At 39.5% G+C, this 22,849-nt stretch overlaps 2 protein-coding genes across 12 annotated transcripts in view; one reads left to right on the top strand and one right to left on the bottom strand.

Annotated features, from left to right (window-relative positions):
- Nucleotides 1-22,849, bottom strand: part of NSMCE2 (NSE2 SUMO ligase component of SMC5/6 complex) — a 249,738-nt gene that overhangs the window by 169,030 nt on the left and 57,859 nt on the right. For all 11 annotated transcript variants that reach the window (XM_089336485.1, XM_089336483.1, XM_089336486.1 and 8 more), the window contains one exon: nt 21,424-21,530. In XM_089336485.1, coding sequence (XP_089192611.1) covers nt 21,424-21,530 — 107 coding nt within the window. The remainder of the gene's footprint in view (nt 1-21,423; nt 21,531-22,849) is intronic.
- LOC100356786 (cytochrome c oxidase subunit 7B, mitochondrial) lies at nt 214-683 on the top strand. Its single transcript, XM_051844819.3, has one exon. It carries the CDS (start codon nt 307-309, stop codon nt 547-549), a length of 243 nt encoding a protein of 80 aa, XP_051700779.3. The 5' UTR covers nt 214-306; the 3' UTR covers nt 550-683.

Raw genomic sequence — 22,849 nt, 5'->3', positions numbered from 1 at the left:
CTTTTTCTCTGTCTCTCTCTCACTGTAATTCTACCTGTCAAATAAATAAAAATCTAAAAAAAAAAAAAAAAAAAGAAAAGAAAAGAAAAAAACCTTATCTAGTGGAAAAGCTGGATAAAAAAAAAGAATCTAAAGGAGTCCCCCCCTTATCTATGGGGGTACATTCCAAGAACTCCTGTAGATGCTTAAAACTGCAGATAGAACTGAACTCTGGTTTTTGTTCTTCAGGGCTCTGCAAGGGTATCTGTAGTGGAATTGCAGCAAAGCGGTAGCTACTGTTGCCGCAGTTGTATCTTCTGCTTCACGATGTTTCCTGTGGTCAGAAATGCGCTAAGTCGTCTCCAAGTTCGAAGCATTCAACAAACAATGGCAAGGCAGAGCCACCAGAAACGTACACCTGATTTTCATGACAAATATGGTAATATTGTATTAGCTGGTAGAGCCACGTTCTGTATTGCTGTATGGACATATACAGCAACACAAATTGGAATAGAATGGAACCTGTCCCCTGTTGGCAGAGTCACCCCAAAGGAATGGAGAAATCAGTAATCATCCCAGCTGGTGTAATACTGAATTGCTTGAAAACCAACTCATAAGTGATGCCAAGTAAAAGCACTGTACCAGTCAAAATACTGCATTATTGAAGAAATAAAGTACATTTGAAACATTAAAAAAAAAAAAAAGAAGAACTGAACTCTGTATGGTTTTCTATATTCATATAACTATGATAAAGTTTATTAAGTAGGAATTATGAGATTAAAACGAATAATAAAATAGAACAATTATAACAAATACCAACAATTATAACAAAATACCAAACACAAATAATAAAAAATGTCATTGTACTTTTACCTTTTCACTTAACGGACACATTTTATAGCTTCTCTTGGGCATCAGTAAATTGCCAGCATCACTACTCTTGTCCTTTGGGGCCATTTTTAATTTGAACACAAGTACTGTAACACCATGAGACCTGATCTGATAACTGAGACAGCTACTATGTAAGTAACAGGCAGGCAATGTATACAGACAGAATATGCTGGACAAAGGGATGATTCATGTTCCAGGAGAAATAAAGCCAGCTGGTGCGAGATTTCATCACACTACTCAGGCACACAATTCAAAACTTATGAACTGTTTATTTCTGGACTTTTCCTTTTAAAATTTCAGATCACAGTTGGATAGTTAAAACTGCAGAAGAGTGAAACCATGGATAAGGAGGTGGGATTGGGGTTACCGTATAATACAGTCTGATAAGAATTAACAGCAGTACCAGTAGCAACAGCTGCCGTCAACTAATTACATCAGTAAGGTACTAGCTAAACACTTCACACGGATTATCTTATTCTATCCCCCAAACAAACAATATAAGAAGTAAGAACTAATTCCTTTTAGATTACTGATTAAGAGAGTAAGGCTAAGGAGCGGTCTAAGTGGGCAGAGAGCTCAGTGTTGGAACTGGGACTCACTGCAGTAGCAGCTCTGTTAAATCACTAAGTCCATGACTTAACTGCTACTCTAGACTTCATCAACTATTTACTGAGAGCCTACTAGGGACCACACACTGCTCTATATGCTGTGAATACAGTACTAACCACAAGAGACCAAGCCCTTGGTTAGCATTTTAGTAGAGAAGAGTAATAAGAAAACATATAGCCAGACAGCAAAGAGTGCCATGGAAAAAAATTACACAGGGTGGGAATGAGTGAGCGCTTCTACAATGGACAATCAAGGCAAAGATGACTTGTCAATATAGAGAATGAAGAAGAAAATAAATAAGGGAGTGAGCCAATGAGCCAGAGTCACAGACATAGGTCGGGAAAGAGAGATGAGATCAGAAGTAATAACAAGAGTGTGGAGTGGAGTGAGACAGGACAGAGGTCTCAGAGAGGCAGGAAAGCTCTGTCTGCAGGACAGGGAAGATCTGATTTTCTTTTTTTTTTTTTTTAAATTAAAGATTGTATTTATTTATTTGACAGGTAGAGTTACAGAAAGTGAGAGGAAGAGACAGACAGAAAGGTCTTCCTTCCGCTGGTTCACTCCCCAAATGGCTGCAACAGCCGGAACTGCTCCGATCTGAAGCCAGGAGCCAGGAGCTTCCTCTCAGTCTCCCACGTGGGTGCAGGGGCCCAAGGACTTGGGCCATCCTCTAGTGCTTTCCCAGGCCATAGCACAGAGCTGGACTGGAAGAGGGGCAGCCGGGACCAGAACTGGCGGCCATATGGGATTCTGGCGCTGCAGGTGGTGGATTCACCTACTGCACCACAGCGCCAGCCCCCTGGTTTTCTTTTTAGAAGGATCATCTGGCTGTCATGATGACAGTAGAGTTTAGGCGAGGAAGGGCAGAAGCTGGAGATCAGACAGAAGCACAAAAATCAGTAGGTTATTGTGGCCATCTAGGCAAGAAGTGACAATGACGTGAATCAGAATGACGGAGCAGAAACAGTGAAAGGTGCACAGATTCTAAATATATCTTGAAGGTAAAAGTAAGCTTTATTGATTTCCTGAATATGAGATGTGAAAAAATTAAGGCACTAAGGACAATTCCGTTTTTTGAGCTGATGAAATGAAATACTACAGTTGCCCTTTTCTGAGATGAGGAAGTCTGGAGGAACAGCTGGCTTTGGAGAAAAAAAAAAAAGTCAAAGAATTTATTCTTGTAAGGTTAAATGTGCAATTCCGAGGGAATGAAATGAAGTAGAAATAAAAAGAGTACAGTTGTATATCCGAGATGGCTTCTGAGTGAGAACTGGGTTATAGTTACAATGCCACAAAAAATGAGTAAGTACATGGAGTTATGAGAACACACAAGAGTAATCCAGTGGGTGAGCAGAGATTAGATGATGTCAGAGAGGGCTGTTAAAAAGGAACTAAGCTTGGCTTGTGAAGGATATGGCACAGGTAGTCATATGGAAGTAAAAGAACATTCCCAGTAGACAGTGCTAAGGCCAGAGGCAAGAGTACATCGCAATGACTGGCATAAAAAGAACAATAAAAAGTGAGACCAGAGGTAAACAGGGGTATAAACCATGTAAAGAAGTTCTTAGTACTAAGAATCCCAAGGAAAAGCTGAAGAAGGTAAAGCTATAGAAAAGGAAAGCAAAATAATCAAATTTTCAATTTAGAAACACCCCTTGGGCTACTAGATAGAAAACACAACAGAAGAGAGCAACTATATGCAGCAAACTTGCCCCTGGAGATTTAAGAACGAAAACAGGGATGTTGGAGATGAATGAAGTAACTGGAGAATCAGTAAAATTTGTAGATAGGATGTGAGACATGAGGAACAAGGAGAAACAACCACCAAATTCTGAATGTGTGGTAAGTTGAATCTAAGATTCTCATAATACATTAAAGAGAAGAAAGTCAAATATATCATTGAATTCATGTGTATGGTTCTGGAATGGAAATAAGGATTTTGAGAGCCATGTTGTGGTACAGCAGGTAAAGTCACCGTCTGCAGTGCCGGCATCCCATACGGGTGCTGGCTGGAGTCCTGGCTGCTCCACTTCCTATACAATTCCCTGCTAATGTGCCTGGGAAAGAAGCGGAAAATGGTCCAAGTCCTTGGGCTTCTGCACCCATGTGGGAGATCTGGAAAAAGTTCCTGGCTCCTAGCTTCACATCAGTCCAGCTCTGGTCATTGCAGCCATTTGAAGAGTGAACCAGCGAATGGAAGCTCTCTATTTGTCTCTCCCTTTCCCTTTCTTTCTCTCCATAACTCTGCCTTTCAAATAAATAAAATACATATTCTAAAAGAAAGACTCGGGATTCAGTAGCATGAAGATAGCAATTTAAGTTATGAGCATATTATTTCTCAGAAAGAGTAATATAACAAGGAATCTTCCAAAAATTCATGGAAAATTCATATTATGAAAAAATTCTGCATGGATTTCAGAATTTTTTGCATCTAAATAAATTTATCTTCTAATTCTATTTTGCCATAAACTGTCTGAAGTATCCTCATGCAATGTGAAAAGAGAAGACAAAGAATGGGTAGAAATTCCAAAACTTAATGAGTAGAGAATTAAGGAAGAGCCCACAAAAAAAATAGGTAGAAACTAGAAGGAAAAAGAGTTATACAGGGGTGAGGGGTGGGGGGCAGGGAGTGGCACTGTGGCATAGCCAGTAAAGCCACCACGTATACGGCTGGCATCCCATATGGGCACTAGTTCTACTTCCATCCAGCTCTCTGCTATGACCCAAGAAAGCAGTAGAAGATGGCCCAAGTGCTTGGGCCCCTGCACCCACGTGGGAGACCATGAAGAAGCTCCTGGCTCCTGGCTTTGGATCAGCTCAGCTCTAGTCGTTGCGGTCATCTTGAGAGTGAACCAGAGGATGGAAGACCTCTCTTTCTGTCTCTGCCTCTCTGTAATTCTGCCTTTCAAATAAATAAATAAATAAATCTTTTTTTTTTTTTTTTACAGGCAGAGTGGATAGTAAGAGAGACAGAGAGAAAGGTCTTCCTTTTGCTGTTGGTTCACCCTCCAATTGCAGCCGCGGCCGGCGCACTGCAGCCAGCGCACCTCGCTGATCCGAAGGCAGGAGCCAGGTGCTTCTCCTGGTCTCCCATGGGGTGCAGGGCCCAAGCACTTGGGCCATCCTCCACTGCACTCCCGGGCTACAGCAGAGAGCTGGCCTGGAAGAGGGGCAACCAGGACAGAATCCGGCACCCCGACCGGGACTAGAACCCGGTGTGCCAGCGCCGCAGGCGGAGGATTAGCCTATTGAGCCGTGGTGCTAGCCAAATAAATCTTAAAAAAAGAGAGTCATGCCAACACGAATATTGACAGCACATAAAAGTTGAGGAAGAATAGAGTGGTTATCAAAAGCAGAGAGGTCAAATAAGAGAACAAGAGCACAAGATCCTCTTGATTCGTTACTTGGTATGAAACCTGGGCAATGCACATAACTGTCAACTTTAGCTTCTTCATCTACCCCAGAATACTCTACATTTACCATATAGGTTGTGATGAGGATACACAGTGATGTGTATAAAGCACCCTGCACAGTGTTACACATGCTTGGCAGCACAAAAATGCTGTTACTTTGTGTGCAAATTTTATTTGTGCCAGAGAGACCAAAGAAACAAGAACAACGATTGAAGGCATGAAGCAACATGGAATGCATGTTGTTGTGATGCCAAAATTTGTGGACCTGCCTCCACCCCAAATTCACATGTTGAAATTCTAACCTGAAAGGAAATAGTAAAGAGGTAGGTCCTTTGAGAAGTCAATGTCAAAAGTCCCCTCAATCCCCTCAAGAAGGGACTAGTGCCCTTAAAAAAGAGGCCCTGGGGAGCTAGCTGGCCTCTTCTGCTTTCTGAGGACACTGCCAAAAGGCACATTCTAGGAGCAAGAAAGAGAGTCCTTGGATTTTGGACTTGCCAGCCTCAGAACAGTGAGAAATAAATGCCTGTAGTTTATCGGTGACCCAATCTGGGGTATTTTGTTATAGCAGCCCAAAGCGATTAAGACAAAATGTCTATGCAGTGCAAAAGGCCCTTTGAAAAATAGATACTGGGAGAAAAGAATGTGTTACTTTCCTTTTTTTTCCACATTCCTCCCGAGGTGTCCTTTCTCCCTCCTTCTAAAGCAGGGGTGGGGAATGTCCAGGCTGCAGGCCATATATGGCCCATGACATCATTTGGTCTGGCTTTGCCAAAGCAACTGCAGGCGAGACTCAAAATTCAATAAGCCTATGGTAGGCTAATTTTTAAGCTAATAATTTTATATGGCCCTTGAATGATGTTATAAATACCCACCCCTGTTACAGGCAGCATATAATGCAGAAATTCTCAAGGTCGTATCAAAAGAATCTATTTAAGCATGTCTTAGTATTCAGAGAGAGCCATGTTTTTGCCTCCATTCACCACAATCACCGTGAGCTTGTGGTATAGATGATACATTAAGGAGAGGCGGCTTAAACTCATGAGCAGCCCACCAATAAATGAAACACAAGTTCCATAGAAATTAAACCTATTGCTTAATGATTTCAAAGATTCTTCAACAAATTTTGAAATGATAAGCTAGGTACTATGTATATCAAATGAAATATTCTAACTATTTGATTAAGGAGACCTCTGAACAAACGGACTTTCAGCTTAGTTTCGACACTAGCAAAGTGTTAGTCACAGAGAAGTTTCCCAGAAGGCATTCAATATACACTTTCCTATCAAGGAGTAAAGTTCTACTTTCCTCTCTTGTTCTCACTGCCTCAAAGACATGGGCGCATGTAGCACTGAGATAATTGCCTCAGGTGCCTGCAATTCTAATATAGGAAATAAATAAACAAATATTTCCTAAAAAGAAAAATAAAAGAACTCCACTTTTTTCATATCTATATAAACTATTCTAACCCCTTTAGCTAACTTCCTTCCTAGCCTCTTTGACTTAGGATTCACTTTGTAATTCTTTCAATGTAACTCTGAATACACAAAGCCTAAATAATATTCCCTCTCATAACTGAATATTCTGTTACACTGAATTCAAGGTTCCTAGCAATTAAAGTCCCAACCAACGTGGATCTCAACTTTCTTAGCCCTGTTAAATAAACTTTTTGTTACTATACCACTCAGCAGTGGTTGGTGCCACTGAAGCTGAGCTGGTAAAACACAGCCATCTTATGCTAGAATCTAAACAAAACATAGCAGGCATGGTAAGGGAAGCATGCTTTGCTCCCGTCTGTGTGTGACAGCATGTATGGAAAGGGTATGGCATGGGAGAGTGGGAGGAGGGATATACACGAATGGAGCAATCTACCTGAGGCAAGCAAGACGTGGGAAGAGATTGGAAGGATAAGGCCAAGTTTAATGGAAGCCTTTTCTTCCTGAGCCTTCTGCATCAGGAAGACCAGACTTTCACACGTGGGACCCTGGGGTATCCTGATATAGGGCTGTCTGAGGTGAAGCCTGGTAAGAGCCTTCATGCCAAACTCCATGTCTTCCATGGGTCCTCCAGTCACATCCTCCACAAACCAGGGGATCTGCATAACCAGAAGAACCCATTCATCACTGCTGTGCGAATTCAAAGGGGAAAGGCTGTTTTCTTTCTTCCCTTCCTACTAGGTATCCCTCAGAAAACCTATTTAGCAAGATAACAGCAACTGAAAAGATAAGCAAAACATCTATTTGGGGGATTTAACATTTGTCTTTAAACACATAGTTAACTTCCAAAATGCCATGAAGTTCTAACAGTAAGTCCAACTTCAAGGCCCTTTTCTTTACGTTGAATGGGCATTCTACAGTAGGGAATGAGGGCAAGCCAAGGACAAGAGGCTGGATCCGGTCCATCAATTTTCACGCCTTACCCAACACAGTAGACTACGGAATTACCAATACTCCAGCAGCTTATTAACGCTCTTGGTTATTACCTACCCACTCATTTGGTAGCCTATCAAATTCCCTAACAAATTCTGAAGTTGCTTTCTAATTAATAAGGCTTCCTGGTATTTGAAATTACTTCCCACTAGCAGAGCTATCAAATTGACTTTGGCCTTCTAATTTTCCTCCAGTAAGAAAAGTTTCCTGACTAAATTAAAATGCATTCTATTTATCACCAACCTAATCAAAAAATCACTGTATAATAGGAAAATTAAAATAAACAAAACAAAAACCAAAGTTAGATGCCTCAGAGTCTATAATATACATCTTGTTATTATTTTATATATAGATATATATAGATATATATATATATATTTTTAATTTGAGAGGCAGAGAAACAGAGAGATAGACAAGATAATTCTCATCTGCTACTCTCCAAATGCCCATAGTGGCCAGGGCTAGCTCGATACCAGGAGGCAAGAACTCAATCCAAGTCTTCCATGTGAGTGGCAAGAACCAATTACTTGAGCCATCACCACTGTCCCCCAGGGTCTGCATAGGCAGGAAGCTAGAATCAAAAGCCAGAGTGAAGAATTAAACCCAGATGTTCAGATATGGGACATAAGAATTAATACCTAAAGGCCAGAGCTGTGGCGTAGCAGGTAAAGCTGCTGCCTGCAATGCTGACATCCCATATGGGTGCCGGTTCAGGTCCTGGTTGCTCCACTTCTGATCCAGCTCTCTGCTATGGCCTGGGAAAGTCCTTGGGACCTTGCACCTGTATGGGACGCCTAGAAGAAGCTCCTGGCTCCTGCCTTTAGATCAGCATGGCTCCGATCGTTGCGGCCATCTAGGGAATGAACCAGTGGATGGAAGACCTCTCTCTCTCTCTTGCTGCCTCACTGTAAACTCTGCCTTTCAAATAAATAAATCTTTAAAAAAAAAAAAAAAAAGGAATTAACACGTAGGCTAAATGCCTGTTCCCTATAGCATACATTTTAGAATGTATATAATTCGGTTCTCATCGTTTACAGAGATTAAATCAGAGGTGAGATGACAGAGCAATTGCCAATCTGGAAAAAGATACTACTATATAATACAATGCAAAAGATACTACTATATACTACAATGCAAAATAATCTCATGAAACTGCTATGCTCTCAGACTGGGTGGCCACCTTGTAAAATCTAGACTTTCTAACTGTAACCTATTTTGAGTCCCCTGTTTTGCTCTGTAAGTGCTGAAGAAGGCAGATGACAATGAAAATTTCATATTAAGATGATATTTTTTAAAGATTTACCTTATGTATTTGAAAGGCAGAGTTACAGAGAGAGGGAGAGACAGAATTGACAGAGATGATATTTTTAAATGTTTAAGCTAGTTTTCAAACTATTTTCCAGTTTAAATTCACAACTATCTTGGCATGAGATTAAGAGATAATATTTTCTGAATGCCCACTATATTAAGCCTCACTTCTTTTGAAGGTATTGAGTACAACACCCTATGTAATATAGCTATTCTTTTTTACAGATAAAGAAACTGAAGGTTTATGAGGGCACAACAGCAAGGCCTGGGTCAGGCAAAGCCAGCAGCCAGGAACTCCATACTGGGCCATCTTCCACTGCCTTCCCAGGAGCATTAGCAGGAAGTTGGATCAGAAACAGAGCAGCCAGAAGCTGAACCACACTGGGATGCTGGCATCGAAAGGTAGAGTGATACAGACAGTGTGGGAGCGAGGTGGGGGGTGAATGGAGAGACACCTTCATCCTCTGGTTTACTCCTCAAATAACTGCAGCAGGCCAAAGCCAGGCACCAGGAACTCGGTCTGGCTCTCCCACGTGGGTGGCAGGGGCCCAAGCACTGGATCCAACACCGACTGCCTCCCAGCATGCACAATAGCAGGAAACTGGACTTTAAGGGGAGCAGCATAGACTCAAGCCAGCACTCCAATATGGGATATGGGCATCCGAAGTAGAGGCTTACTTAACTTGTTGTGCCACAATGCCACTTGTGACACCTTTTTCTTTAGATTAAATTCTCAAACTTTTACTTCTGGTTTATAAGAGTTATGTATAAGAGCCTATGTATACAGTAAGACCAAAAACATTCTTATTCTCAGCTGAATACTACAATTCAAAGTGAATTCAATAAACTCCATCTGTCTTGAAACAGAATGTCAGGAAAAGATTCTTGAGTTGCCTATCAAAAACAACAACAACAACAACAACAAAAACCTCACTAACCAAGTGATCTAGGGGCAAGTTCCTAAATTTCCTGAGACCCAGAGTGAATAACAGCCACCTTTCCTAATTGCGTAAACAGGCTGTGTGTATTCAGTAGGCTAGGGATTAAAAATGGTTTCGCATCCCTTAGCTGGAGCAAAGAAGGTTGGTTTCAGACTCTTAGTGAAAGGCACTGAGATATGAACTGACATTTACAAACATGGCTTAAGCAAACCTTGGGCAAATATTAGGTAATGGGGGAAGCCGGAAGATTAGTGAATTCGCTATCTCTTATCCATATCCAGGCTAGTTCTCCAAAACACTGTAAACAGACACTAAACTGACAGCCATACTACAAATAGGCTTTGTTACAGCTCTCTAGAAATTGGATCACAATGAGCTACTTACGGCAGAATTGGTTTCCTTTGTTGTTTCTAACTATATAAGTATCTTTCATCTCTTTTTTTGTTCTTGTTGGGTCAAAATACATTCATACATATACTCTCTTATCTATTATTGTCCAAAGAGGTATAGAGGACAAACATTATTACTACTGCATTTTAGAAACGAGGAAGCTAAAGTATCAAGAGTTGTGTGACTTGTCCAAGGCCACAGCCTGACAGAACAGAACTACAATTTAAAGTCAGATCTTTATTTCTCAACCAACATTCTTATCAATCAAATACCACCACTCAGAAAAGGTGGAGAGGGAAGTAAAGGAGATTGTGGCTTATTTAGACTTTATTTTCAAACTAATTATATCTGGCTTTGTGAATTTTCATTATTCATTGTTGCCTCATGAGTCAGTCAGTCACTGAAACCAGCAGATCAGAAAGTATAAATTGTTAATAATTATTTCCTCATACACACACACACACACACAAGTTCAAGTTTTAAGTATTTCATAATAAAGTGACTCAGTGACCAAGCAAACCCAATCTACATTAGTCATTTGTTCAACTGTTGGATGAGATTCATACAAAACTCTTGGGGACAGGGGGGTGGACAGGATTAAGCCTTTATGAAAATGATGACTAAATTAAAGACAAAAATGGAATGTAAATCTTACACAGTTTTTCCTTCCAGTTTAGACCATGTTAGGAAAATAAATGTGAGGAAGGTTATCTATCACCATTTATTCCAAGTTCAGTTGGAAGAAGAAAGAAATCATCAATTTAAATCAATATGTGGTAGGCATGTTTTGGTAAAAAAAAAAAAAAGTTAAAAATTAACAGGATGGAACAGTCAGACCTTGTCGTTATAAAGCACTTTTAACTCCCAAGTATTTTCACATAGCTATCTCATCTTTTAATCAAGAAATCACTGAGAGACATAGGCTAAGAAACTTGCTGAAGGTCACACTGCTAGTTCAGGGGATAGGTACAGAAGAAAATTCAATAATTAAATTGAACATTAACACCAAACAACTTACTAATGTAATGGGATCATGAATGATGCACTATTTTAAAGGCAAACTATTTTAATTCCATATTCTGGAGGAAAAATTCATAACAACAGAAAATGTGATATAACATTCTCATTTCAACTGTATCATTTATAGGTGCTTTAAGCAATATCTTAAAAATTTCTTCTGGAATGAATTGAGCATACAATATTTTTGCTGATGTTCTTAAAAATATGGCTAAATATGTCTAATTAGTTAAATTTATTGAATTTCTGCTTTTACAAGGGGATGAGTCTCTCTCCAAGCACATCCAGGTTTTAGTTCTCTGAGAGTTCCACTAGCATTTTATGGGATACTTTTGATTTCTGTTTCATATTGGGGGCTAGAATAAACCTCAGGATGACAGGGAGTAACATCTTGGGTCCTGAGGACTTGTTTCTTGGTACCAAGAGCATTCTAAGAACTGCAAACAGACTAGGTAACTGGAAGGCAGCTGTGGAAGCATGGAAGACCTTACAGGTGTCAACTAAGGAGAAGGTAAAAAGAAAGCAAGAATGTCTAGAAACCAATTCTGTGGATGAACCTCTTTAACTATCTCTGGTTACTGTTCCTAACTTTAAGTTAAATTGCCTTGCCTTTCTTTTTTAAATTTTTATTTATTTGAAAGGCAGAATGACAGAGGGAGAAACAAACAGTGATCTTCTATATGCCCACAAGCAGGCCCAAGCCACGAGGATGCTAGGAACCCAAAATTCAACCTGGGTCTCCCATGGCAGGGACTCAATCACTTGAGCCATCACCTGCCACCACCTCCCAGAGTGTGCACAAGCAGGAAGCTAGAATTAGGGGCAGAGCTGGGGCTTGAATCCAGGTACTCTGATATGGATATATTCCAAGTAGCATCTTAAATGCTATGCCAACTACCTACCTTCACTTGGCCTTTCTAAATCTCAATATCTATAAGCAGAAAGGTAAATGATTACCTTTAAGATAAAATAAAGCAGGCTGGCGCCGCGGCTCACTAGGCTAATCCTCTGTCTGCGGCTCCGGCACACCGGGTTCTAGTCCCGGTCGAGGCGCCGGATTCTGTCCCGGTTGCCCCTCTTCCAGGCCAGCTCTCTGCTGTGGCCCGGGAGTGCAGTGGAGGATGGCCCAAGTGCTTTGGCCCTGCACCCTATGGGAGACCAGGAGAAGCACCTGGCTCCTGCCTTCCGATCAGCGTGGCCGGGCGGCCATTGTAGGGTGAACCAACGGTAAAGGAAGACCTGTCTGTCTCTCTCTCTCACTGTCCACTCTGCCTGTCAAAAAAAAAAAAACAAAAAACAAACAAACAAACAAACAAACAAACAAAAAAGATAAAATAAAGCATTAAGGAAATTACATTGAAAATAACCTAATAACCAGTTTCATTATTCTAGCCCATGAGAAATGAACATGACGATTCTATTTTAAAGAATGCTGTATTATATGACATTAAAAAAAAAAAGGGAAGTCCAGAAGTAAATGAAATTCAGAAAGCCCCAATGGTTAAAATATCTGGCTGGCCATGACACAAAGAATGAAAGTGCCACTGTTTCCAGAAGCTTGATACTTCGAGAAACAAAACAAAGAAATTCCTTCCATTCTCTCCATGAGGGTTCACCGGGCAGTGGTTTCACTTGAGAATGAAAAAGCTTGAAATTACTAAGATAACTGCAAACTGAAAAACAGAAAATCCATTGATATGCCCTCCATTTACCTTCATCCTATTCTCCCACTTGTCAACAACTAACAGAGAGCATGTATCTGAGATATAGCTGACAACTTGCATTTGATACATCAGGGGACTAAGTCCAACACATTTTTCTCCCGTAATACTTTTTTAAAATAGGTGTTACTAATAAAGTAAGTAAAAAATACTTAAAGATGTAAGCAAGATAACCCAATAAATAGCATAACCACGTGCACAGAGACAAATGCATTTCAGAGCTTCATTTCTTCAAGGTATTGACTTAAATATCAGAGAAAATAGTGAAAGTTATTCCTGAATTAAAATTGTATTTCTACATGCTGTCTAGTTCTTATCTCTAGAATAATCCTGTCCTCCTCTCTTCTTCATTAACCAGAGCACACTAAAGGGCACCATCTCTATTTCATTGTTAAAGACATAGGTAGAGTTACCACCGGGGGGCTTCGAATCCACTCAGCCAGATGCGATAATGCTCACTGGCCTCTGCACTAGCCCACTTCCCCTGATGCTACCCAACTCTTTCTGGTTACAACACTAACTATGAGCACTGCGTTCCACTCCACTTGAAACACCTTTACCCTTCAATTACCAGAGTAAACCCTTCCCAGGAAAGCGGATCTTCCATGAACCTCTCAAGGACATCATTTCTGGCCTTTCACAGTGGTTACCTGCTGCCCACTCTACCCTCCAGACTTTAATTCAAAATTCCCTTTCAGCACCTATTTCACCTTGATCAAAGGACTGAGTTTGCCTTTAAGGAAGTTTCCAACCACTCCTATCCACTAGTCTGAGGGAACTGTATCGGTGCTTTCATGCAATCACATTGCATCTTTACCAGAGCCCTGTGCACCAGCCCACCTTTAAAAGAAACCAAGGCTCTGGGAGGGTGCAGAGCCAGAACTCAAGCACAGGCTCTATCCATTACTCTGAATTTCCTATGCACATTTTTATTGTCTCTGGAAAACTATTTCACTGCTAAAATGATTTTGAGCCACTTAGTGTACATATGTCAAGAAGGTTTTCTATCTTTATTTGACTAAGCATACCACTGGCACTAGAACAACTATGTGATTAATAAACAAGCAACTGTTTTCAAGTCTACACGGTGAAGACGCATTAATTTTACAGTGAACTTCAGCATTTGATGATTCATCCCCCCAGATCAATCTACTTCTCCACCTCTTTTGCATTATCCCATTCTGCATCTCTGTCAAATAGTGGGGCAAGGCCTCGATCTCAAGATCTTTAACATGTATAATCACAGTGAAAAGTTCAATAATGGAAGGAGGCTAAAGTGACCACCTAAAACAAAGGTTCAATGCTATATGTAGATTATGCCCAATGCCAGCAATAACCAGGAGTTTGTGACATTAAAGAACATTCATATCACTTAAGTAACTCAAGTAATTAGATGCCAGGATTTCCTGGTGTCACTGAAGGCAAGGTGCCCAGGGCCGTCAAAGGTCTGAATGCTTTTCTTGCCCATACTGTTGCTGTGTCCCTTCTCCCTAGGCTGTAATGTCCACTCTTCCTTTCTCTAAAATATTTCCTCTCCTTTTCTCTCCCAAATCATCATTCCACAGAGGGGTCTTGTTTGATTCAAATAGAGACCATGAAAGGCAAGCAATCACTGCATGTTTGTAAAAACCTTTCTCTTTCTGTTCCTCACTACTGGAATACTGCACTGTCATTTCAGAGGCCTGCTCTTTCCTGACCTTCTGCATAGAGACATCACCAAAGCCCATTTCAGGCAGAGAGTTCAATACACCTTCCACTTTCGTGGGTGTCAGAAAAGTGCCACAACCCGCTGAACTCACCTCTTAGCTTCTTTTGTAAAATTAGGAGCCTGAGACTATAGCAGCATTTCCCAAAGTGAACTCTGCAGAATATCAGTTCCTCTCCCAAAGAAACTTTGTGGTTAAGTAATTTAGGAAATTTCTGAATATTCTTTTCCTTTGGAGAATCATATTGTATAAAAGCATATTAAAGGCTTCAAAGTCTTTAAGAAAATTCTTTTAATCAAGCATTCCCCAAACTTATTTGGCCACAAAATCCTATTCTTCTATTACACTTATCCACATCCTGATTAATAAGTAATATGGAGCAAATTTTTGAAAAATGCTACACCAGAGGCACATTTATGTCAGTAGATTGTAAACATTTTAGAATGCTGGTTAAAACCCAACACTTAATATCTTCAAAACATTAAGATGATTTCTAAAAACTAACCATGAAAATCAGCCTTACTATAACATAATATAGCATTAAAAAAAAGAATTTTCATTAACTAGCAGATACATTACTATATAGTCTAAGAGATCTTACATTTAGATTTTTTTCCTATAGAGGCAAGTGAACTAGTAGCAATTTCCAGACTTAACTATGTTGTTAGCCAAAATGCTACCAAACACATCCTTAATTAGAGGATAATGGTGCAAAGAGTCTAAGGCGCTGAATGAGAATTATTTACTGGTAATAATAACAGGCACATTCCAGGGTCAAGTGGCCAAAGTATGAAAAATCAAAGTTAACTTTTTTCCCTGTTAATTTTCACACTTGGGCAATATTCCTTTTGATGAAAAAATTCATGGAATATAAAATACACTTTTGAAAACTTTTGGAAATAAAGGTGTCAAGAGGCTGCACACTGTTCCTGGAGGGCCAAGTGTAGGGACAGGCAGTGGAGAAGAAGGTGGCCTCCCAGGACTTTCCCATCTGGTTCCAAGAGCTCTTCACTAATTTCAGGCCCCTGTCATCTCCCACCTTCCTGCTGTTCCTTCCCGTAACAGTGATTTCTCTCATGCTAGGAATCTTCTGTCCTCAAATTTTATAATCCCCAAACTAATTCTCCCCTGCTTCCTCTTTGGTCAATAATTCACAATTGACTAACAGAGTGGGTGCATTCTTGTACTCCATCAGCAGGTGATCACAAATTTTTCTTATAAATTGCATCCTCTAGTCTAGAATTTCCTTCAGATACTATAAATTATTAGATTTTTAAGAGAGAAGTTCTACCCCCCAATTTTGTTTAAGTAAAACAGTAATTCTCAATATGCAAGATCCCTCCATAAGATTTCTTGTTAAAATGATGGATATTAAGGTAAATTCGGGTAAGATAAATGCAAAGCTTACCAGATGATGAAGGGTAAAGGGTGAGGAAGCACAGGCAAGTGCTGTGTTAAAAACAGTCAAAATTAGTTTGCACAATGACAGGGCTGAGGTAAACTACACCTATGACCCATTTATACTTTTAGTATATCTAGGGTTGTATTCGTCCCAACAACTTAGGTGAAGTCTATTTGTATTCCTCTAACCAATAACATATTAGTTTGAAAATGTGGTTAAAATACTCAGGTTATCCTAACAATTAAAAACCACAGTACTTAACATGGGGTATGTATGTCCATGAACAAATCTTTAAGAAACAACCCAAGTGGACCACTAAGGCACCTCATTGCTTCAGTGAAGAAGAAAAATGCTCTCCTTCACCAGGCTCTTGGAAGGGACTGTTGTAAAACAGTACTTAAAAAAAAAACCACATATGTAGGGGCAGGCATTTGGCACAGTGGTTAAGTTTCCACTTGGCATGCTCATATCCCATGTAGGAATGCATGGCCCAAGTACCAACTACTTCTAATCCTGCTTCTTGCTAATGTACACCCTGAGAGGCATCAAGTGATTGTTCAATTAATTAGGCCTTTGACACCCACATGGGAGACTCAGTTCTGGGTTCCTTTCTTCAGCCTGGCCTAACTCTGGCTGTTGCGGATCTTTGGGGAGTAAATCAATGGATGGAAGATCTTTCTCCCTCTCTTTTTCAAATAAAATAAAAATTTTAAAAATTTAATAAGTCCTGTTATTTGAGAAAAAGAAAAGTTCAAAATATATACATGGACACAATCTTATTTAAAATCCTACTTATCTATAAGACAAAGATAACACAAAAGAGAGTACTAGATGGGGGCTGGTGCTGTGGCTTCATGGGCTAAGCCACTGCCTGCTGTGCTGGCATCCCACACGGGTGCCAGTTCGTGTCCTGGCTGCTGCACTTCCAATCCAGCTTTCTGCCTACGGCCTGGAAAAGCAGTAGAAGATGGCCCAAGCCCTTGGGCCCCTGCACCTGTGTGGGAGACCTGGAAGAAGCTCTTGGCTCCTGGCTTTGGACTGGCCCAGCTCCAGCTGTTGCAGCCACTTGGAGAGAGAACCAGCAGATGGAAGACCTCTCTTTCTGTCTCTCCCTCTGTCTATAGCTGTCTCAAATAAATAAAATCTTAAAAAAAAACAAACAAACAAAAACAACAAAAAAAACAGAGGGTACTAGAATAAAGTGAAGAAAATACACAGGCTTTGGATTTTCTAATACAGTAACATTCTGAAGCAGCTTACACTAAAAGAACAATACTCAGGTATTCTGTGACATTCTGTTCAGATTTAAAGTTTGCATAAAGTAAAATTATAAAATTAAGGATCATGATTTTAAAACTACATATTCCAGGGCTGGTACTGGGGCACAGTGGGTTGGGCAGCTGCCTGCAACCCTAGCATCCCGTATGAATGCTAGCTTGAGTCCTGGCTGCTCCATTTCTGATCCAGATGATACGCCTAGAAGAGCAACAGAAGATGGCCTGAGTAACTGGGCCCTTGTCACCCAAGCGGGAGACCCACACAGTGTTTCACAATCCTGGCTTTGACCTGGTCCAGCCCCAGCCATTGTGGCCATTTCGGGAGTGAACCAGGAGATGGAAGATTCCCCTCCTCTCCCCCTTCCTTCCTCCTCTCTCCCTCCCCCCCGCTCTCTGCCTCTGTCTCATTTTCTCTTTGTAACTCTGCCTTTCAAATAAATAAATAAATCTTTAAATACACACACACACACACGCCAAAGTATAACGCAAATTTCAGGCTCTGTTTAGGACTACAATACTCATCACAAACACTAGAGGATACACATTGTATTTTATCATGGATTGCGAATAATGTGACACTACCCTTAACCTGTTAGGCCATTTATTAGTAACATTCATGACTTCCATCCTTTTTCACAATGATTATTAATGTTGAGGGGTAACTGTTTCTTGAGAAGCAGAGTATCAATAATGGAATTATCCTTAAATCTACTACTGTCATGACTTAAATCACTAAACACGGTGCCAAGCACATAGCAGGTATTCGAAAATCTGTTAATGAATGAATCACCAACCAACTAGGTAGGTAGGTTACTCAATTACTCTATATATTTTCACTTACTGCACGTGAGGATGAGACTTCTCTGGCCCAATTTCCTCAGATTAAGTCTTGGGCTGATCAAGGCACTCTGAAACGCTAACATTAAGACAATCAGAAATAAGATGCGTTCATTTCATGCAACACTCACACAAGGAAGTTATCTATCACACCCCTGCCTCGCGGTTCCTTTGGCCCTTTCATCTTAAACACCATTCCCTCAGGAAGGAAATCTCCCAGCCTCCCTTCGAAAGAAATTATGCTCCCTGTTTTAATTCTTCCTGAATGCTCCGTTTTCCTTTTGCAGCACACATCATGACAGTAATTAAATGACATTTGCATTGTCCCTTGTTAAATGTTTGCCTTCTATTCTAGACTTCGGACAACATGAAGGTAAAGGTCACATGGGCCATGCTGACTGACTTCCTATTTCTTGCACTTAGAAGTGCCTGGCATATAGAATGCTGTATAAAGTGTTAAGAGTGGTGACAGTATATAACCCATTTATCCTGAGTTTCTATAAATGATTTACAGACAAAGCATTTTTAGTGCTCACTGTGTAATATTCCCTCTACAAATGAGCTAGAGACAGTCATTTTTATTTTTAGTTTTGGAGCACGAAATAAATGCTGACACCAAATACTACCTTCAAGCACCATGGAATGTAGTAATCTATTTTCTCAAAGGACAAAGGAAGGCAATCTGAGAGCTTCTGCTAACTGACACAGGGACTGCAGGTGAATTGATCTATACTTCCGAGTGTTCCAAAGTAAATTCCAAGACCTGCTAGAGGTGTATAACCTTCAGAATTCTGTGAAAGTAAAAGTGAGAGGGCAAAAGACAGCAATGTTTATTTAAATAATGAATGCTCCTTGACAATAAAAAGTTTTCTTTTTTAATTTCCTACGGCTGTGGAATTCAGAAACAGAAACAGGACTCCTATAGGCTCCCATTACCTTTCTTCTTTCTTAATACTCTGAAAAAAAAAAAAAAAAAAAAAAACAACTTCATCTTAGTGGCCATACCTTATATTGTAATTTAAGCACCTTAAACATAATTTATGCGATTCTTGAATTCCAGAGTAGAAGAGTCCACAGTTAAAAAAGTACCTTAAGTAAAGTTAGTAAAATAAGGTACAAACATTTTAGAAAATTCTGTTCAACCTTTCTAAGTTGTTTGGAAATCTGGGCTTGCAATAATATATCTTATCACTAAATCAAATTTTATGAATGCCAAAGTGTTTTGATATACATTATCTAATCTGATTCACATAACAGTCTTGTGAAATAGGCAGGCTAAGAATTTTATAGACGAAGAATATGAGGGTCCAAGAGGTTAAGTTTCTTCACCACATAAGTTTCTCAACTTAGAAGACGCTCTAGGGCTGCAAGAGCTTCTACTCCCTGGGATCTTGCTGTTAACGAAGGAACTCTAGCATCCTTCGAGCCTCCCTCGATGCTGCTCGTTCTTTATCCCTCACCAAAATAAGTATTAAGAGAGTAACAGGCATAACTCCAAATATGCAAATGGTACAAGCTATTTTCCTCAAAATAATGATTATTATCCACTCAGTTTCAGAAACCTTGTAAAATCATGATGTACTATTCTTGGCCTTGTAACAAGATTGCATAGAGAGCATAACTGCATCAGAAAAGGAAGACAAAGATGTTTCCTCTACTATGAAAGACCAGAGACTTCCCTGACAAGCATTAGAATCTCTCTACCCAAGTTGCTGCACAGCCTCTAGTGTGAGCCTAGGGCTGAAAAGTGGGAGAAATGTATCTTCCCCACTTAGTAGAGTGAAGGTAATAGGATGAGATCGCAAGATAAAATAAGTACTGTTAACTACTGAACATGAATGAGGATGGAGGTTTCTCTGTGTTTAACTTTTTTTTTAAGAGTGACAATTGCTTGAAGAGGCAAGAGTTCAATACTTGATATAAAACTACCTTAAGTATCTGTGAATCTTAAAATTTAATAGAAAATAAACATTAAATTCTTTGATTCTCAAATCTCATTTTTAAAATCTATAATACACTGTGCTGTTATATTTGTACAGTATGAAAGTAAAAGATAGTTATCAAAAATCTCTACAGAATGTAAAGGTCAAAGCAAAACAGATCCATCTAATAGACCTAATTTTGATCTTTGGCAGCAAACACACTTCATCTATAAAGTCAGACTTGTCCTTTTAAGTCATTTTCAACCTTAGATACACATTAGAATGAGTTTCTAGGAAACACTGGCGACCTACCCTGCTCCGGACCAGTGCAATCACATTCTTTGACAGTAGGAACTGCTGCCTGGGGTTCAGCTACAACTGAAAACTTCTAAGCAGGTGCTTTATTAGCCAGTTTCAAATATGATGTTGATATGACATCCTTTTCTTATTTTTTAATGAAGGAATATTCACAAGACCAAGTCTAACAGTCACAGTGGCAGGACAGATTAAAATTTCACAAATCAAACAAGTTTATTACTTGGATATAAGCAAATATTCTTAAAGTAAGTCACAAATACAATGCTTAATAAATACTAACCATTAATTAAAACTAGTGAAACATCCTATAACTATAAATGGCTCATTTCACCCATTAGGTCCCCTTGTCTTACATTTAGAACAAATATAAATTCTTAAATTGAACAACAAATACACCACTGTGGTAAATTTCAAATAACTATATCATTGAAATATTCACAGAATTGAACATTTTAATAGGTTAAGCACAAAACAACCTCTAGAAATTTATCTTCCAATGAACAGTAGCCAATCTTGTTAAATATTTGATTTTTGGAATTTTCCCATAGCTATAAGAAAGAAAAGGCAAACAAAGAAACCAGAAGTACAAGACACTCTATTACACAGGTATATGAAATCAGTTCAACAGGGAGTTTCCACTGCTCAGAGGACAAAGGACTTCTCAGAAACATTACTGCAATCATATTGCTCATTTCTTACTCAATACAGTACTACTAAAAAGGATGTTGCTATGTTCCCACCTTAACTGCCTCATGTTTTGTTCCTGTGACAGCTGGAGTCAACAAAGATAAGTTTGGCTCCTGGAAAAACCAAAATGCCAACCTTTTTTATTTTTAAACTTGCTCTAAAACTTTTCCATATTATCTGATTCTAAGAATTTTACAAGAGATGCATATTGATTAAAACTGGAAAATAACTAAACCTGGTCCAAACTGTTTGCTTAAGCAATACAACAGCAAAAAAAAAAAAAAAAAAAAAAAAAAGAAAGAAAGAAAACAGCCAAAAAATTGCATATAATTGTTAGCATTTTATGTAATTGTCGCATTCAAAGGTGGATTACACCATAATTTTTGAGACAGAAAATGCAAGACAATCTATGTGGCCTACCTGGGAGAATATTTAAGATTCCTGATTAAGAGAAAATTTATAGCTGCTACAGTAATGATAAGGAAATATTGGAGGCTACAGAAAATTTTGATTTTCTGTTTCTATTTCTAGGACAGAGAGTTGTAACCAAATATGACCAGGTGAGTGGTATAGACTTACATGATTTATTGCAGATTGAACAGCCTTTACGTAATGGTTTAGTTCCCGATCCATCATAGCAAATTCAACCATTGCTTTGTCCATACTATATTCACTACTCACTTCAGCTGAAAGGAAAAAAGATTGCAATTACTATTTTCCACTTAAAATGGCCACATCTGTAAAAATTGCACAAATATAATCTACATTAGCCAATGGTCTAAACAATCTTGTATAGGTATTATGCAATATGCTAAGTTCATTAAAAATTTTATAAATACACTTAGTAGAAGGCTCAAAGGCAGTGTTGGGGTGGAAAGAAAAACAGACTCATTCCAAGAAGTTCCAGGATGTGCCATTCTTTTGTACAACCTTAAATCAATCATGGCACCACTCTCGGCCTCAGCCGCCTCCTCAAAGTGGTCCAGTTCCGTCCCTGCCACACAAACCTACAGGAGTGTACAATGCTAGATAAGGGAGAGTTCTAGAGTTCCACTTCCAGTAATGAGGGCCAGGTCATTTGGACTAATCCTCCTACTGAAAACAACTGAGAAAAAATCAGGGGGAAAAACGCAAACAAGTCTTAACAAGTTTCCTAAGATAGTAGAGGCAAGGAAGGCAAAATATAGGGGAAACTGACAAGAAGGGGGTCCAGAGATCACCCAGGTAGAATACCCTCCCACAGTGCGCAAGATCCCCACTCCTCCGTGCAAAAACGAGCCAGAAATAATCCCACCCTGTCTTCAGGACTATGGGAGCTGGGTCTTGGCCATAAAACAGAGGAGGACGGAAAGGGAGAAAAAACAAACTGAAAAACTGGCCACAAACTAGACCCCCTGGATTTGCAACCTGGGGTCACCTCAGGGACCCTAAACGCTAATCTCGGTGCAAGATGGATAGTACTACAGGTATCTGGTAGAAGCAGACATAATCCCCTTCTGGAGAAGACACTTTCTTCCTAGGTTTTAAATAATCCTGACAAATAATTTTGAAGGATAATGAACAGAACACCGGGGGGAAAAATGGAAACCAAAAACCTTATATAGCCTAAAACACATAAGAAAACAAGCCACCAAGAGTACGGATCACTAGAAATGTATTTGCAAATGTTTCACTTAATTGGAATTCTCTATCAATGTTTTAAAAATTAAAATCCTCAGAGAACAAGGTACTATAAAAAGTCACTAGCAGGTTGGAAAGGAAAGTAATGTTCTTAACAGTGCTTCTAAACTGTTTTTCCAAGCCCTAAATATATAATTTAACAGATCAGGAAAGACAGAGAACATGGGGTCATAAAAATTTTAGCATTAAAAAAAAACTGAATGAAAGGAAAGTTGGCTTACTAAGACACACTTGGGTACGTACATACTCAAGGACTCTCTGTTAAAACATCTTAGCACAGTTAAAATATCAGTATTTCCTGTCTACTCTGAAGAGCAATACCACA

The sequence above is a fragment of the Oryctolagus cuniculus genome, chromosome 6 (assembly GCF_051225735.1).
Source record: "Oryctolagus cuniculus isolate XC-2025 breed Fujian yellow rabbit chromosome 6, ASM5122573v1, whole genome shotgun sequence".
Classification (NCBI taxonomy): domain Eukaryota; kingdom Metazoa; phylum Chordata; class Mammalia; order Lagomorpha; family Leporidae; genus Oryctolagus; species Oryctolagus cuniculus.
This window is presented reverse-complemented; position numbering and strand designations above follow the sequence as displayed.